This window comes from Balaenoptera musculus, chromosome 2, assembly GCF_009873245.2.
Source record: "Balaenoptera musculus isolate JJ_BM4_2016_0621 chromosome 2, mBalMus1.pri.v3, whole genome shotgun sequence".
Classification (NCBI taxonomy): domain Eukaryota; kingdom Metazoa; phylum Chordata; class Mammalia; order Artiodactyla; family Balaenopteridae; genus Balaenoptera; species Balaenoptera musculus.
The window spans coordinates 7376695-7395540 of record NC_045786.1 but is presented as its reverse complement, the minus strand read 5'-3'; the positions used below and the strand labels follow the sequence as shown (position 1 = coordinate 7395540).

The following is an 18846-nucleotide window of genomic DNA, read 5'->3' as shown; positions in this document are numbered from 1 at the left end:
TCACATTAAAAGGGACTTGTTACAAATGGGCTACTCTATCTGCTCAGCTACATTACCCATAAAGTCAAGGGGGGATGCTACCTGATTCTGAGTAGGCATTAGGGTTCTGTCTATTACCAGCAGGTCACATTAAACAAAACCTCAAACGTACATAGATGCTGAATTATTAGAGCTCAAAGGACAGGTAACGATGGTGGTAAAATTTCAATACACTCCCAATTAACCCGTCATTGTCCCCTGGGTGGCCCCTGCAAATATAAATTATAGACCTCAGGATAAGGTGACAGATGCCAAAGGATCAGGTCATCAGCCAAAAAATGGGCAGAACTCCAAATAGATATCACTTTGGATTCAACTTACAGTATTTGGTTTTCACTTTATACACACACCAGCTAATGTGTCTCTCTTCACAAATGGATTTCATATCTATCCTTCCAGACCCAACTCCTACGCCACAGTCTCTTGAGAGGACAATAAGTAAAGAAACCAATCAACAGAAAGATGATTTGGGATCCTAATAAGTGTTATGGAAAAAAAAAAAAAAAACCGGCAATGGGATGAAGAGTGATTTCAAGGAATGACAAGGTAGCATCTGGGACTGTACATTTCAGCTGAGAGCTACTTGAAGAGAAGGAGCCAGTCATGCAAAGATCTGCAAGGGGAGAGAATCAGAAGAGGCCTGAAACTAAAGCAATGTCTGTTACTGGTGGGGGTAGACACTTGGGAGGGCTGTAGAGGGAGATGCTAGAGCTGGTTAATTGCTAATTGTCTCTCCTCCATGTAAATCAGAGCAGGGTGCCAACTTCCCCCCCTCACTGTGCATATTCTTTTTGTTACCATTTTTATTTTCTTGATTCTGCTCCCTGATTTTCATTAAATTACAAGAACATGACCCTCTTTGAGCAGCAAACACACCTGGAGCCCTCTTCTAACCCCTTATCATATAAAACACCAAATTAAAGCCATCGGAAAATAGAAGCTGAGAGTATTAAGATTTAGCTTTCATTATTATGAGGTTCGTTCAACTAATGTTTATCTTTATGACCATTACATCTCATTATCATTACCGATCATAGGCAGAAGCCAAGTTATAAACTCATGATTTGTTTCTTTCCATATTATCTTAATCGAAGTCCTATTATGGGGTAAATAGCTTTAGCAAAGCTGCATATTTAACTATACACTAACATAAAAAAACCAGCAAATGCATCCAGATAGCATTTTCCAAGGTAATTATAAATACTCCAGTAAAAAACTACACTACTTATTTTAGTATTACTGAATTTGAAATTTCTTCATCATCATCATCTACTTCATTGCCAAGTATGTGTTCAGCAAGAACTGAAATCAGTAAAAGAAAGAAGAAGAAAAAGAAAAGAAGCTATTTTCTGCATCATGACCAGATTGTCCAGATGTCGTGCCTGGAATACATCACAAGTGACATTTCTAGTCATGTTTCCAATCACTGGGAACATACAGATTTTCCTTTGCAATCTGCAGAGCTTTCAGATTCTGCGAGCCTTGCTGTCAACAATAGCAGCCCAGAAAAGGAGGCGCTGCCCTGAATGGACTCTACCTGCTGCCATCTTCCGTTCCAACCCGAGGCATTGTGGTTCTTTCGGGGATCCCTCTTCTTCCTGAATTCCAGTCCCACAGACCAGAAAAACAGGGAGAAAAGAAAAACAATGCATTAATTTACAGCAACACTTTTTGCAAACCAACTAATTAATATGAGATGAAGCTCTGAAAAAACTAGACCACGCCCTTATGAACTGAGGCTTCAGAGAAGCAACAAATTCAACAATAGCTACTGAGCAGAATAATTATGTGGGTGCTGGGTTACAAACTCCACGGTGCCATTCACGTGGAAGCGTCTGACTGTTGCCCCTGGAATTGTACAACCCAGGTGTTCTCTGTGACTAATACATTTGGGGACATCAGTTACTTAAACACAGTGGTGGTGGGTTTCTCTGTGAGAGAAAATTTCTGCAAGTGCATATGATGCAACGAAGAGAATTATGTTTTCTTTTTCACAATTGAAAAAGCTGATTTCGTGTGCCTTAGAAAATTCTATCCCGGCTCACAGTTATTTTTATCTCTGGGAAGGTGAGCAAACGCATTCTTCTCTGAGTTCTGGTATGACATTCTTTAATGACAATGTTGACTCCTATAGCATTGGTCAAAGTAGGTCCAGCTGGGAGGGGGGGTGGGGAGGTGTAAATTAAGAGGAACGTCTACATGGGGCTTTTCTAATTTTGTCTGCAAGGTGATTTTATGCTGATACCTTTACTTATTTTTTTCCTTCTTTGAACAAATATTTGTTGAGTTCCTGTATGAACTAAATCTGTGGGACCTTAATCTTTAGGAAAGATTCCTTCTAACATCTCATGAATGAATTATACTGTGGGTAGCTCCCTACTCAGCTTCCTCCCTAGGCTGGCACCCTTTCTGCATATACTTTGTTCTTCCTAAGAATTTAGCGCAATGGAAGATGTTCTGGACCAAAATAAAGTATATGGGTGTAGGGTTCCATAAATGATAATGACTCTCTAACCAGAGTAGAACAATGGAACTCAAAAACTGGTATTATTTATCATAGGAGCCATGCCCAATTTGTTCTAAGTGTGCAGCTCCTAGGTAATATCTCATCTGGCTGAGAAGCCACCAGACTCTCAAGCTTGGTTAGTAAGATAAATAAATATCCTTTTTAATTCATAAAGATTAATTTCATTAAATCACCATCAGTATCAACTCAGAAAGGAATTGATTTCACCTGTGTTTTGGGGAACAAATTTTTTTTCAGAGATCAAAAATCATCTTCAAATGTTTACCACCAGGGACCAGTTTCAAAATTTTTTCCTACTTTTAAAACCCATGAAATTGTATTGACACAGGCAATTTGGTCAAACAGGCTTTCGGTCCCATTATCTAGATTTTATACAAGAAATTTTAATGACAATTGCTTCCACAATTACATTTCTTAAAAAGGATGTGAATTAATAGATACCAAGGACATGTAAATGATAGAAAAGCCCCATTACACAGCAACTAAACACAGCAAATAATTTCTTGTTTCACAAGGCCCAATAGAACAGTATAGAATAAAAACATGAACTATTTTATAATATAGCCACAGGGAAAGTCTCTCAACACGCCAAAATAATCTAAATAAAGTTGTTTCATGGATGAAAGGATTCTCCTTTGAGCCAATAGGACTGTTTACTTTTTTCATTGCTCTGAATTCCAGAACTGTGAAATAACTCAGCCCTTTAACTTTCTTCCAAGCATATTTATTACTTCATTTTAAGTTTCCCCTCCCCCAGTCTTCTCATTAATTAGTAAAAATTGCAAAGCCCTGGAAGGATCTGCAGATGGAAGGATATTTGGAATCCGTCTGGCCAGAGAGCTCTCAGCATAGAATAAACAAGCATCTGTCTTCAATAGTATAAACTATGTTCTATTTAGAGAAAAAAGGCTGAGCTCCGTAGATTCTTGAGTTTCTTCTCTTCAGTGCAAGTCTGTGATTTGCTGAATTTGTTCTTACTGGCTTTTCCCCAGCAAAGCTAGAATAAAATGACAACAGTCCAACTGTAGTAGACATCTGTTGATGTTGCTGCCTGGCATTCACTCACACTTTCTAATAAGTGTGTCCTGATTTCCTCTTTAAATTCATCCTTTCCCCCTCCTAATGAATTGTGGTTCCTATGAAACCACCTCAGTCCACACACACACACACACACACCTCTCCCTCCTCACCGCTCCAGGTGTGGTCATGTGACCTGGGGCTGCGCCGATCAGTCTGCTGCATTTCCCTGTGATTGGTGCAAAGTGGTCATGTGACCCAATCTGGGCTAATGAGAGATTTTCTCTGCACTTCCAGGAATACGGCTTCTATTCTTACCCACTGGTCCCAAATCCTGAGACAACTGTGAAGTGAGGGTTGGGCTGCTGCTGTCACATGCAGCTGGGACAGAAGCCCACACAAAGGAAGGCAGAGCCAAGAGATGGACTGATACTGAGTCCTGATGATATCATTAGAGCCCCTGATCCAGCCATGCCTGAAGCAAGCTTAACCATGGACTTTTTGGCCTAAGTGAGCAATTATATTTCTTTTTCTTTTTAAAAATACAGCCAGGACTTCCCTGGTGGTCCAGTGGTTAAGAATCTGTGCTTCCAGGGCAGGGGGCATGAGTTTGATCCCTGGTTTGAGAACTAAGATCCCACATGCTGCATGGTGCAAAAAAAAAAAAGAAAAAGAAAAAATACAGCCAGGGTTCAAATCCTGCTCTGCCATGTAGGAACTCTGTGAGCCTCAGTTTCCTCATCAACGCTAATAAATGTAATAGTTTATGTTTTTGTGGGGTTGCTGTGAAGATCAAATGAGGTGATGGATATAAGAATACCACATGACTCACTATTAATATGAGATGGGGTGGCTCTTGTCTACCCACCCAACAGCCACCCACCCCCTTCTGGTAAAAGCTGCCATCCCCTGGCCACAAGGGTTTACCCAGGCAAGAGGATATAACCTAATTCAGGCCTAATTCAGGCTAGTTAGAGTGAGGAGGCTGGGACATCTCAGCTTGGTTGGTGGATGTCCTACAGTCTTGAAGCCCTCAGGATGGAGCCCCAGAGCTAGTGATAGTCACATCACATGAGATAGCTCAAGAGAATGAACCCAGGCTTCCCTGGTGGCGCAGTGGTTGAGAGTCTGCCTGCCAGTGCAGGGGACACAGGTTCGAGCCCTCATCTGGGAAGATCCCACATGCCGCGGAGCAACTGGGCCCGTGAGCCACAACTACTGAGCCTGTGCGATAGTGAGAGGCCCGCGCACTGCGATGAAGAGTGGCCCCCGCTTGCCACAACTAGAGAAAGCCCTCGCACAGAAACGAAGACCCAACACAGCCAAAAATAAATAGATAAATTAATTAATTAAATTAAATAAAAAGAGAATGAACTCAGCATGCGGTGAGATGCAAAGGCAAAAGGAAGAGAAAGGGCTCTGATACCATGTGTCCCAGAGTCCTGCAACTTGTCTTTACTCAGTTGTTGTTTATTGTTTATTTCCCCATTCCTCTGCCAACTGCCTGATAGCTTAGGTTGCCCCCTAACTTCTTCCAGCTCAGGAAATGCCCTTCAGATAACTGTAGATGCAGAGGAGCCCAGAGAGACGGGAGGAGCCATCTTAACCACTTCAACATCTCGCTCCCGCCACCACTGGGTCCATGGAGAATATTCCTCATGAGTAAAACCTACAATTCACTAAGCTACCCAAGATCAGGGATACTGGGACCTTGACCAGAAATTTGCTTTATTCCCTGTCTACGTGGTGCCAGAAAGTCCTAGGTGCTTTTCCCAGTCTGCTTGTTGGAAACCTAAGTAGCTACAGCGAAAGAGGAGGTGTATTGGATCGCATGCTTTTGTACAGCTGTAGTTCTCGAACTTTGATGTGTATGCAATCACCTGGAGAGTGTGGCACAAATACAGAGGGTCCAGCCCCTTCCCACTTCAACATCCCTGGGCCTCTGGATTCTTTATTAGCGCTCCCAATGATGCTGATACACACTCAAGCTTGAGAATCACTGTTGTAAAGGATGAAAATTTGGTCTGGTACTTAGACAGTATCACCAGGGTCCTCTCTTTCTCTCAGTCTCTCCGTTTGTCTGTTTCTGTCTGTGTGTCACTTCCCAGGCTCCTCCTTCATTGCACAGACAGGAGCTCTGGGGCCACATCCTTTCAGCTCATGTTTCAAAGGGGGACAAGGAGCGTTTCAGGCCCTGCATTCATAATGCAGTCAGCCCTCCGTATCAGTGGATTCAACCAACTGCAGATCGAATTTCAGAAACCTTTTAATATAAGAGACTTGAGCATCTGTGGGGATCAGGGGGGTCCTGGAACCAATCCCCCCGTGGATACTGAGGGACGACTGTGTAGAGTTCTAGGGGGAGCTTCCTATTGCTCTATCTTGGGTCATGTGCACATGCCTGTCAGGGAATGGGGACCCTGATCTTCCAGACCTACATCACTGCCCAACCCGTGAGCCACCGGAGGGACGGGGTGCTGCAGTTGGAAGCCTCACCAGAACCTCAGAGAATGGGGAAGGTGCAGTTCCCCAAGGGAAGGAAGGATGCCGGCTATGCTGCTGTTCAAAATATAGACTCCAAGTGGACAATTCTCCAAAGCCACAGGACTAAAAATACCTACCGCTTATTTAGTGGCTAGCCTGTGCCTGCAGCTTCATGTATGTTACATGTAACGTGGCATGATATTCAAAATAGTTAACAGCCTGTATGGTACAGGCCACCAACTAATCAGATTGTGGAGGCTCCCAGAGGTCCCTGGAGCACAGGGAGTACTCTTTACTTCCTGGACCACGCAGAGTTCAGGGGTGGGGAAGAGGAGTGATGTGGGAAATGGATGCCACTCAAGGGCTTGGGGAGCAGTTATTTACCAGTTGAAACAAAGGTGTTTTTAATATTTTAACAGCCAATATTTATTTATTTATTTTTATTGAAGTATAGTTGATTTACAGTGTTATACCAATCTCTGCTGGACAGCAAAGTGACTCAATTTTACACATATATACATTCTTTTTTTAAAATATTCTTTTCCATTATGGTTTATCCCAGGAGATTGGATATATTCCCTGTGCTATACAGTAGGACCTCGTTGTTTATCCATTCTAAATGTAATGGTGTGCGTCGACCAACCCCAAATTCTCAGTCCATCCCTCTCCCTCCCCCCCAATCCTTGGCAACCACCAGTCTGTTCTCTATGTCTGTGAGTCTGTTTCTGTTTTGTAGATAGGTTCATTTGTGTCATATTTTAGATTCGACATATAAATGATATCATATGGTATTTGTCTTTCTCTTTCTGACTTAGTTCATTCGTATGAAAACCTCTAGTTGCATCCATGTTGCTGCAAATGGCATTATTTTGCCCTTTTTTATGGCTGAGTAGTATTCCATTGTATATGTGTACCACATCTTCTTTATCCATTCATCCGTTGATGGACATTTAGGTTGTTTCCATGTCTTGGCTATTGTGAATAGTGCTGCTATGAACATAGGGGTGCATGTATCTTTCTGAATTATAGTTTTGTCCAGGTATATGCCCAGGAGTGGGATTGCAAGATCATGTGGTCTATTTTTAGTTTTCTGAGGATCCTCCATACTGTTTTCCACAGTGGCTGCACTAACTTACATTCCAACCAGCTGTGCAGGAGGGTTCCCTTTTCTCCACACCCTCTCCAGCATTTTTAACAGCCAATATTGTTCTTACTGATGCATACCTGCTGAATATTTTCAGCCCCGAATATCATCTTAACAACCACACTTCTAAAGTATAGGTACCTCCCAGAGGTATGCTGTAATATGCTAGAGGTATGTAAAGCCTCTCTCTGGAGCATCAGTTTCACGCAAAGATTTGGGAGGAAAAACACTATTTGCACATTAAAACAAATCTGATTACATTGCGGAAGGGTAAGTAGAACAGACCTAAATGTTTAGGATGAACACGGAATGTCAAGGAAGTTTGGAAGCGGGGACCCTGACATAGAGGTACCCTGTAGACAAGGTTGAAAAGCACTGTCAGGGAAACCGCAATGTTGATACTTGTGTCCCCATTATGCAGAAAGGTCCCTGGAGGGTTGAAGATTTTGACTAAAGGTGCATGCTTTTAGGTGGGGCAAGAGTCACACCATCTTCCTGGGTCAGAACCCCAGCTCTCTCAGCAATACTATGATGCCTTCCTTCAAGTTTGCTCCTTGCTGATGTTATTTTTTTTTAAATTTAAGTGTAAGTGGAAAGAACAGCTAGTTATTGAATAGCTATCCTTAGTGATGGGACTAACAGAAGAGAACTTTGGGTAAAGAAGACATAGTATGGTTTTACAAAGGAATGAGTGATTATTACTCTTAGCTAGGGAAGAACATTTCAAAGACACACCATTGTGTGCTTCAAGGTTTAGAGAGTCTGAGGTCAAGAAAACCACAGAACAAAACATTTATCACATGGTGGAAATTTCAGAACCAGCAGCATAGAAAAGTCTGACACAATCTTTATGGCTGTAATTCAACATGCTGGTCCAAACTTTCAAGTTACATAATGACTGCAAAAGTATTTGAATTAAAATAAACTGCCAAACTACTGGGGAATGGAAGGGGTAAGATTAGTTGCCTATACTGATTGCTGTGGACTGAATGTTTATATCTCCCTGCCCCCACCCCTCCAAATTCATACGTCGAAATCCTAATTCCCAATGTGATGGTATAAGAGGTGGGGTCTTTGGGGGTGATTAGGGTCATGAGGGTGGAACCCTCATGAATGGGATTAGTGTCCTTATAAAAGAGACCCCAGAGAGCTCTCTAGCTCCTTCTCCATGTGAGGACACAGTGAGAAGATGGTCATTGATGAACAAGGAAGTGGGCTCTCACCAGACACTGAATCGGTTAGCACCTTGATCTTGGACTTCCCAGCCTCCAGAACTGTGAGAAATAAATGGTTGTTGTTTAAGCCCTCAAGTCTATGGTAGTTTGTTACAGCAGCCTGAACAGACTAAGATCCTGATCAGCTGAGGATTATTATATATCCTGCACATAGATTTGTGTTACAGATCGTGAATAAGTGGTGAGAGAGAATCACGACTCTTCAGCTACTTTTATATCTAATTCTACTCCATATGCACTCTATAAACATGGGTTGAATGAATGAATGAATGAATAATGTTATTTAAAGAAGAATATTTCCAACCAGAAATAGACTCACAGACATAGAAAACAAATTTATGGTTATCAAGGGGAAAGCGGGAGGAGGGATAAATTAGAAGTTTGGGATTAACATATGTGTACTACTATATATAAAATAGATAACCAACAAAGACCTACTGTATAGCACGGGGACCTATACTCAATACTGTATAATAATCTATAAGGGAAAAGAATCTGAAAAGGAATATATGTATATATATAATATATATATTATGTGTATAACAGAATCACTTTGCTGTATACCTGAAACTAACACAACATTATAAATCAACTATACTTCAAAAAAAGGCATAGCAAATATCACTTCATATACGTTTCCCAACTCTGTTTTCTTCCTGGGAGTCAAATTAAATGCATTTATGATCTTAAAAAAAATGAATGTTTCTGCCCAACTCTTTATTTGCATAAAACCAATGCTCCAGGAGGCCAGACACGGCTGAAGCCCTGCAGGGCACACTGCCAGATGTCCCTGGAAGACAATGCAAGTGGGAGAGAGACTGTGCCGAAAGGATTTCATCCATACCTGGTGAACAAGAGAAGAAGAGATTTTGCTGGAAACTGGGGCACCAGTTTTTTATCTGGGTTCCATATTGGTTCACAAAATTAGTAATACCTCATCTCTGTCTAGTACGTCTCCATTTGTAAAGTGCTGTCTTATGTGATTTCACATGACTCCCTCAATAATTGTGTATGGTGGGCAAAGCTGGTATCCCCGTGTCCTGGAAAAATGCACTACTTTCCTCTACTCACCCTCACCATGCTTCTGACACTCGACTTTTTCCCCGCACTGAACAATTCTCCAATGCCAGCTGGGTGTCCACAATTCAATTCAATTCTGATATTAACCAGAGTTAGCACTGACCCCTCAGGTTAAAGGCTCAGCCCCACAGGACCGCCTCCCACTTCAGACACCAGCCGCAAGCAGTGCGTCCCAAGTTTCCCCATGACTGCTGTGCAACGTGGCTACAAATCAGAGGTTCCCACAACCCCCTCCTTGGATTCACTAATTTGTTAGTGTCTCCCAGAAACCAGGAAAACTGTCCACTTACTACTGCTGACATGTTACAAAGGATATATGAGAGGGTACACCCGACCAGATGAAGATGTACATAGGGTGAGGTCTGGAAGCGTCCTGGGTGCAGGAGCTTCTGTTCCCATGGTTACGGTGTGTAGATGTGGAGATGTGTTCTCTAACCCAAAAGCTTTCCAAAACCCCCACTTTGGCACGTTTATGGAGGCTTCCTCACATAGGCATGATTATTAACTCCATTTCCAGCCCCTCTCCCCTCTCTGAAGAACGGAGGGTGGGCCTGAATGTGTCAAGCTTCTGATCATGCCTTGGTCTTTCTGGTGACCAGCCCCCATCCAGGAGCTCACAAAGAGTCACCTCATTAGAACAAAAGACACTCCTATCACCCAGGAAATTCCAAAGGATTTAGGAACTCTGTCCGATTATCTTATCACTTAGGAATTACAAGGCTTTAGGAGCTCTGTGTGAAGCACCCAGGTCAAAGATCAACTAAGATTCTCCCCGGATCCCTGTTTACAAGGATCTTAGGAGCTCTGTGTCAGGAACCAGGGACAGAGATGGATATACATATATATTTCTTTCTTCTTATTTCACCCCTCATTTCCCACATGAAGAATATAAACACCACAGTCACACAGCCGTAAAGAAGTGCAAGGCCAGACCCTCTGTTCACTAGTCATTAAAGGAACACTTCCCACTTTGCGCCATCCATCCCTCAGAGTTCAGGCAGAGGGATCAGAAAATAGGTGGTCTTTGGTCAGGGATCAAAAAGCAGGGAGAGCTTTGGCCAGATACCCAAGTTGCACCAGCACAAACACTGTCTTGGGGCTTCCATAAGAATTCTGGAGGTGACTTCTGAGTTCTGGGTCCCATATCCTGACCAATCTCACTTCCAGAACTTATTCTAAGCCACGACATTTGTGGAAGCTGGAATTATGTCTGTAAGAAATTACACCCCTCAGCGGTGACACCCAACAGCTCTTTTGGTTTCCTGTAGAACCTTCCAGAATAAATGGAAATTTGAAGGTGGATTTTTTTTCTTTTCTTTTTTCTTTTTTTTGGTAAACCTAAATTTTTCTAGTCCTAGCTGAAGCTGAAACTGCAGTAAGGAAGTTTAGAGTCAAGGTCGGAAACTCAACCTCTTTTCCTGAAATTTGACTTGACATAGAGTACTACTTATAAATTGCTCAAATGAACTTAAAATATTGTGTCAATTCATCCTGGGGAAAAAGTGCTAAACTGAAGTTACTTAATGCCACCTAGAGAATGGGAGGGGGGTGGAAGGAAGCCAGCCACCAGCTGTCCAGCCCTCTCCTGGGCTCCTCAACATAAAGGGTCCTGACTAAGCACATCTCTTAAAGCAACATCATTTTTGAATATTAATTGTGGAAGCTCTTCTAATTACAGTAGTGCCGTGGAACTCATTATTTTTCAGGAATTTCCCTCACAGAAGCTTTATGCTCAGAAAAGCCTGGCAAAGCTTACTAGAGAGGATTAAGGATTTCCCTGGGTCGGCATATAGTTCTCATCATTCAGGCTGCGTTACCCGTAAAAGGATTTTTTAAAAATGTCCTTCCACGAATCCTTGTCAACATCATTTTAGAAAGGCAATGACATCTGACGGAAAAGAGTCCGAAGAGCCACCTCCCAATCCCACATAATTATGTGAACCTGACCAAGTCCATACTTCTATGGGCTTTATTTTCTCCTTAACAAGGAGCAGCCCTTCAGCACCTCACAGCCCGCCGTGCTTCCAGATCAAACGAGGGAGGCGCAGGGAAAGCATTCCAAGCTCCTTCCAATGACAGAAGGGTTAACGCTGTTGTTGTTTGGAGAGAGATAATGACAAAGGTCAGTATCTATCTTTTCGCCTCAACAGAACCCAGGCAGTTCTGTGCAAATACAAACCCAACACAACCAAGAGAATCCTGTCACCAGCACACAGTGATCGCTCAGCAAATATTTACGGTTTGTGGGCTAACCTCACCAGACGATTTCAAGTCTGCCTGGAGCACACGGGAAAATTCAGCAAATTCACAGGTGTGGCAGGGGAGGGGCAGGTTCTAATGAAAGTGCTGCCCAGAGCCCTTCTCTCTCATTTGCCTTCTCTTTCTGCCTAGAAATGCTTCTCTGCCCAATTTTAGCTCCTGCAGAGAGTGGGCTAGAGCTACTCCTGGAGCATAAGGGTCCAGTAACTTATACACACACACGTGCACACACAAACACGCATAAACACATCCACAAAAATGCATACATACACACACGTACACACAAACATATATACACACACACAGACACAGACTTAGGCATACACGTAAACACACACACGCATATACAAATATACAAACACATATACAAACACTCATAAACACAGATGCACACATATAAACACACACGTATACACACACATATACAAATATACAAACACTCATAAAACAGATGCACACATAAACACACACATATACACACACGTATACAAATATACAAACACATATACACTCATAAACACAGATGCACACATATAAACACACACGTATACACACACATATACAAATATACAAACACTCATAAACACAGATGCACACATATAAACACACACATATACACACACGTATACAAATATACAAACACATATACAAACACTCATAAACACAGATGCACACATATAAACACACACGTATACACACACGTATACAAATATACAAACACTCATAAACACAGATGCACACATAAACACACACGTATACACACACATATACAAATATACACTCATAAACACAGATGCACACATATAAACACACACATATACTCACACGTATACAAATATACAAACACATATACAAACACTCATAAACACAGATGAACACATATAAACACACACGTATACACACACATATACAAATATACAAACACATATAAACACAGATACACACATATATAAACACACACACATACGCACCCAGACATATACACACACACACATAAACAGGCACACATACACAAACACATACACACACACAGACAAACACACTCAAACACATATACACACAAAAGCACAAGAACACATGTACACACATACACAAATGCACACGAACACACATACACATATACACAAACACACACACAGACGCACAATACATAATCAGACACACACGTGCAAACACATACACACAAGCACCCACATATACACATAAACACGTACAAACACACACAGGGATACGCACATATTCACAAATACCTATGCACACACGAGCACACACACATGCATGTACGTACACAAGCAAACACACATACACACCACACACCACCGACCAAAAGCGAACTAAGCAACAGAAGAGAGTAAAGCTGGGGAAGAGATGCTTCGGCAGCTCAGCCTCCCCGGCGTCCTGCTGGCCCCTCTGACCTTCGTATCAGGAGATCTGCTGTTCTCTTCAGTGTCTCTTGTGTCAGGGCTTCCAGAAGGAGAAGGGGGTTACTGGGAATTCGAGTGTTAGTTTAAGCGATGCCCCAAGTTCCTTTACCAGGAATTAATAACCGGAGCTTCCTTTCTCCAGACGTGGCTGCGGGTCTGAGCGCCCCTCTCCACCCATCTTCCTGCTGGTCCCAGGCTCCGGGCGCTGCCGACCTCCAGATGCTCGGCTTCACCCCTTTCTCTCGGCGGTCTTCACTTGCCTGCCCTTCTAAGGAAGAAGAGACGCGCTTACAGGGAAGGCGGCGGTTCTAGGCTTTAATCTAGAAAACCAAGGGAACCAGGTGCAGTAGCTGAATGGCAAGCTTGCTTCCTTTTCGTGGGAAACTTAGTCATCCAAACCAACAGTGACGGAGCATCTACTGTGCACCTGCCGCTAGGCTGGGTGTGGGAGAGACGAGGAGGACCAAACCCCAGTCCCCTGGAGAAGGAAACCAGTCATTAGAACGTCAGAAGTGCCAGGGGAGAGCAAAGAGGAAGGCGCTCAGGCGCCTGCAGGTGATGAGGGGCCAGTGGAAGGAAGAAGACTTAGGGGAGATGACACCCAAGTGCCAGAGGGGGAGGTGGCGGAATTCCAGGCAGGGAACCACTGCAAGAAACCAAGACTCTAGTAACAGTTTTCGCTTTTAATTTCCTCTTTAAAAAATGTACCTCGGATCTCAGACATAGCGCGAACCCAGTGTCTCCCACGTGCCGCCTCCTCTCCTCCGCCTCCCCCTTCCTTCCCTCCTTGATAACTATATCATGGGTTCCCCGGTGCTCTGACTTCCCACTGGGCTCGGTCCACGTGCAGGAGATCAAAGGGAGGGAGGACAGTGCGGTCCAGGCGCTCACCCCACTGACCTCCTATCAAGGCAGCCTTCTCGGGAAATGCTCTTTTATCCAGGTTCCTGTGGCAGCTTCCTCCCGCCCTCACCCCTTAAGGCCTAGGACTAGTAACAGCCCTTCCACTGTCACTAGTGTCCTTTATGGTTCCTCTCCAGCCCACGCACACTTTCATAAACAGTCGCCTTAGTAAGCTCTTCTTGAATTATTCTAATTCAAGGGCCATCTGTTTCCTGTTGGGACCTTGACTGATAGAGCAAATAGCAAATATATCAGGGAGAGCAGGATGCAAAAATTATGTACGTGTATCTAAAAACTACGCAAGTGTATATTTATATTTTTATAAATTTATGTAACATATAAAAATATTTATATTTCTATAAATATAAATACATATAATTGTACATATAAATGTATAAATATGTCCACAGCAGTGATGGTAGTGATGGTATCTCATTCATTCACTCATTTATTCCACAGACTTATTTATTTATTTATTTATTATCCCACACACTCATTTATTTTCATCGCTTGCTACATGAAAAGCACAATGAGTAAGGAAACCACCCTTTCTGGATCTTATGAGACAGTGTCAGTTACAACCTTTTTTGTATGGTCAGACTATATATTTTATTTGGGGGATTTATAAAATATAATCTCAATAGCTAAGAGCAAAGGGAAGATGGGTACTCTGAGTTTATATTCTATTCTAGCTTATTCCTCCAAACTCCATGTCTCTAAAAAAAAAAAACAAAACAAAACCGAGTGGAGAAAGCCCAAGGCAAGATCAAGTACCAGGTCTGCATCCCCCAGGTTACGCTGTGGGTACAGTTCCCTCACCCGCTGACCCACGCTGAGTGGTGAGTCTGCTGCTTTGGGGTCAAAGGCTTCAACAGTGATAACCAAGGCTCGCTATGAGCCCAAGATGAGAGCTGAAAGCTTTACATGTACTATTGAATTTACACTTCATGAAAACCTCTGTGAATCAGGCATGGTTTTCCTCATTTTGCAGCTAGTGGTAGTAGTTCGCACTGGATTCAAACCCAAGTCTATATCCAACACCCACTGCTCTTTATTCCACGGCATCACCTTTTCTAGGAATAGACAATTCACGGCCAGGACCAGAGCGCTGCTTGGTAAATGAGAGACAATTACAGGTTTGGAGGCAAAGGGCCGTCCTGCAATTTCGGCGTACTCTCTGTTATTATATCCACAGAGTGAGAAATCGGCTGGGGCACCAACCTTACAGGAGTCCTCTTTTGGTTCTGTGTGGTGGCATCAGACATCAGCTAACAGTTTGCTCAGAGATTAGAAAGAAGTGGGAAGGGCAAGCAAAATAAGATATACCCAGGGCACTCCAAAGGTCTGCTTCCGTAGACTTCTGGCTCCCTTTGAACAACCTAATAATTATCGGTTTGAGAAGGTAGTAGAGATTGGAGTGTTAATGGGAGGGGTGAAATTTGAAATTTAAGACTGTTCCAGGGAATTTCCTGGTGGTCCAGTGGTTAGGACTCTGAGCTTTCACTGCAGGGGACCCGGTTCCATCCCTGGTTGGGGAACCAAGGTCCCACAAGCCTCGCAGCGTAGCCAAAAAACGAAACAAAAAACTGTCCCACTCATGATTAACCACACTGGGGCTGGGCTGGGCAGCTTCGCCATATGCTTCCTTTGGCTACAAGGGCAGAAAGGCAGCCAACCTAACCACACAGGAGGGTTTTTATGAGTGGCAAGCAATACAAATGCTTGTAAATTTAGAGTACCCCATAAATTTTGAAGAATTCAAGTTTAAAGTCTGTTGATGACCTCATTAAAAAAAAACAAACTACCTTACTTTTCCCCTACGCCTAAAGTACCCATATATCATGGTTTATGCCTGTCGTTCCAGAATGATTATTAACAGTGTCCCCTTTCACACACAAAAGTGTCGATTTAGATGATAAATTATCATCTCACCTCTGCTGTATGTAACTGATCAACAAAAGAAGGTGAGGCAGTGAGACTCTGAGCTTCAAATACCTCAAGTCTGGTTTGAGAACGAGTGTTGCCTTGCTGCGTGAGCCTAGGTTATTCAATTAACCTCGCTCATCCTTTATGTGCCAGGTGAAGATAAAATATTGGCCCGTGACTTTTATGAGCAGTAACAAATAGAAGTTTTTCATAGAGTTATAGGTCTTAGAGCTAGAAACCATTCAACACACAGCGGGGTTATGAAGAACTATACAAAACTCACCTTGAGGCAGCCAGTCTTCCCCGAGGGCCTCTGTTGTTTTGGAGAAATCTAGCAACTCAACCCAGCTGTGGTAAGTTACATCACAGGGAGCTGATTGATGTCTTAAGCCTTTTATCAACTGGAATTCAAAGTATCCATCAGTCTGTGTCTGCCTGTGTTTACCATAACAAACTCTCCAGTGGTCCCAGTAGATCTGATGACCATGAAAGTGGCAGGAGCACATGCTGTGGAGGTTCTGAGAAGGATACAACCACATCTCTTTGAGGGACTACGAAAATCTTGAGGACAGAAATAGGTTTGATTGGGAGCGTGGAAACTGGGCATACTGTGAGCAGGAAGAGATGGGAGGAAGGCGTTCGTAGTTCCAGACTAAAGAGACAATATGAGGAAAGGCAGGGAAAATATGTGTGCGATGAGAATGATAAGACACAGGTCTGGTCATAGAGAGGGCATCTGTAGGGGAGGGGGAAGTAGGCTGAACCACATGGTACGGTGTTTGAGTGTCATCGTAAGGCTAAGGCTTTTTACTTAATTCGCAAGGCTGTGGGAAGCCTGTATTGGAGCAAAAAGATTGCCCATCGGGAAGATTAGTCCGGAAACGGTGCAGACTGGATGGGCGTGTGGAGAGCCTGTGAGTAGGGAGCACGGTGAGGAGTCCTTTGGAACAACAGCAACAAACGCAGTAATAACGATTGTGATGCACAGAGAGTAGCTCACTAAATGACGTCAAGCAAAATCCAGGAGAACATCAACAAAGGGTTGACAAATAATCTCCAGTGGAAAGACTATTCTTTGAAGGTGAGCCATTTCTTGGGGCGATTTATGAAGCAGGAGGCAAGCACTGTCACAATAAATGGCCATTAAGCCTGGCATCTTCTAACGCACCTTGGGAGATGAGGGGGAGCCCCTGGCTCCCCGACTTGTAACTTTCAGAACTCAAGGAAAATGGAGTGGATGGCTTTCTTCCATATGCAAGCCTTGGGGGCATTTCAGTGTTTGCAGGGAATTTAATGTAGGGAGAGTAATTAGCGCCGACATCAGACGAGATACCATAAAAAGATGAATGTCCTGATTCTGAAATGCCAATAAAAACAGGGATGGGAGTAGAAGCTGAGAAATCCAGCCTGGGTTTATCTCTGCTTCCTGATTAGGATCCATGATGCATAATCGTGTGCCGTGCCTGGGGCATCCATTTTCCGCCGTAAACAATGACACCCTTCTTCCCAAATGCTGAAACAGACTAAATAACCTCCGCTTTCCACTGGCAGCTCTGACAGCCCAAATTATTTGAAATCGCACCAGCCCGGGAGGGACTCAAGGCCGAGCGGCTCACTTGGATGCTGCAAGCAAGAGGGGAGAAATGACTCCGGGGTGAACACAGTTTAAGCTGTGATCGCTAATAACCTTCATCTGGTTACAGGGAAGCACCAGGACTGTGGCTGACACGTGGGGCGCACGCGCACGGATGCACGCACTCACGCATGCACGCGCACGCGCACGCACGCACGCACGCATCCCCGTCCTACCTCGCCCCAGGCGTGGCCACTTGAGTGCTCTGAACCAGGGGTTCCCGGCCCCACGGCCAGAGGACCGCCAGCGGTCCGCATTCTGTAGGGACCCGGGCTGCGCAGCTGGAGGTGAGCGGCGGGGAGCGAAGCTTCATCTGCCGCCCCCCAGCTCCCCAGCGCTGGCATTGCAGCCTGAAGCAACCCCCCCTCCCCTTCCCCCTCTGTGGCAACATTGTCTTCCAGAAACCGGTCTCTGGTGCCAGAAAGGTTGGGGACCGCTGCTCTAAACCATCGAGAGCTTCACGTTGGTGCCAGACAAGACCCAGCAGAGAAACCCAGTCAAGTTTGCCTTGGAAAACTCCTGTCTCCTGTTGATTTCTTATGGAAGTAAGCCTTGAGTTCATCTGATTGTCAGCCCCTTCTGTTATTCTTTAATGTGCTAATTTAACCTCATGTTCCCTGACATCATGCTGATCTCACGAAAGGCTCTGTAACAAACTTACTTTTTAAAAGGTCAGTGCCGGGCCAAGCCCTCCCGTTTAAATGGTCACAACAGCTCCAATCATAGTTTCCTGTCTCTCACAGACAGAATCATCCCACGTGGGAACGGAAAGAAGGCATCCAGGGCATCCGCTCGGATTACACATCAGGAAAGGGAAACCAGGCAGAAGGCACGGCTGGCCCCAGGCAAGGATTTTTTTTTTTTTTCCCCCCCAACCGAAAGGACAAGGGAAGAGGTATTTGTGTGGTGTCATAGTGGTGACCTTCGAGAAGCGAGCCCATTGCAAACGTATCCCTCTGGTGGCCTTTTGAGTCGAGCAATGTAGCAGCTCCTTTCTGAGGTACTTCTTAGCAAACAGAATATAATTAAAACAATTGTCACAACATTGGCAATGCTTTAAAGCAAATTTCTAGAGGCCTGGTTTCCTGCTGTTGGCAATAGCAGCCCACCAGTAAAAAATACCGCAGAAATAAAAATTCTGTGTATTCTTTTCAACAGAAGAATTGGAAATACAC

General features: G+C 43.8%; 1 protein-coding gene across 1 annotated transcript in view; it reads right to left on the bottom strand.

Annotated features, from left to right (window-relative positions):
* The window catches only part of FAM107B (family with sequence similarity 107 member B), a 218653-nt gene that overhangs the window by 131891 nt on the left and 67916 nt on the right, over positions 1-18846 (bottom strand). The window contains exon 2 of the mRNA XM_036841422.1: positions 1577-1637. Coding sequence (XP_036697317.1) covers positions 1577-1637 — 61 coding nt within the window. The remainder of the gene's footprint in view (positions 1-1576; positions 1638-18846) is intronic.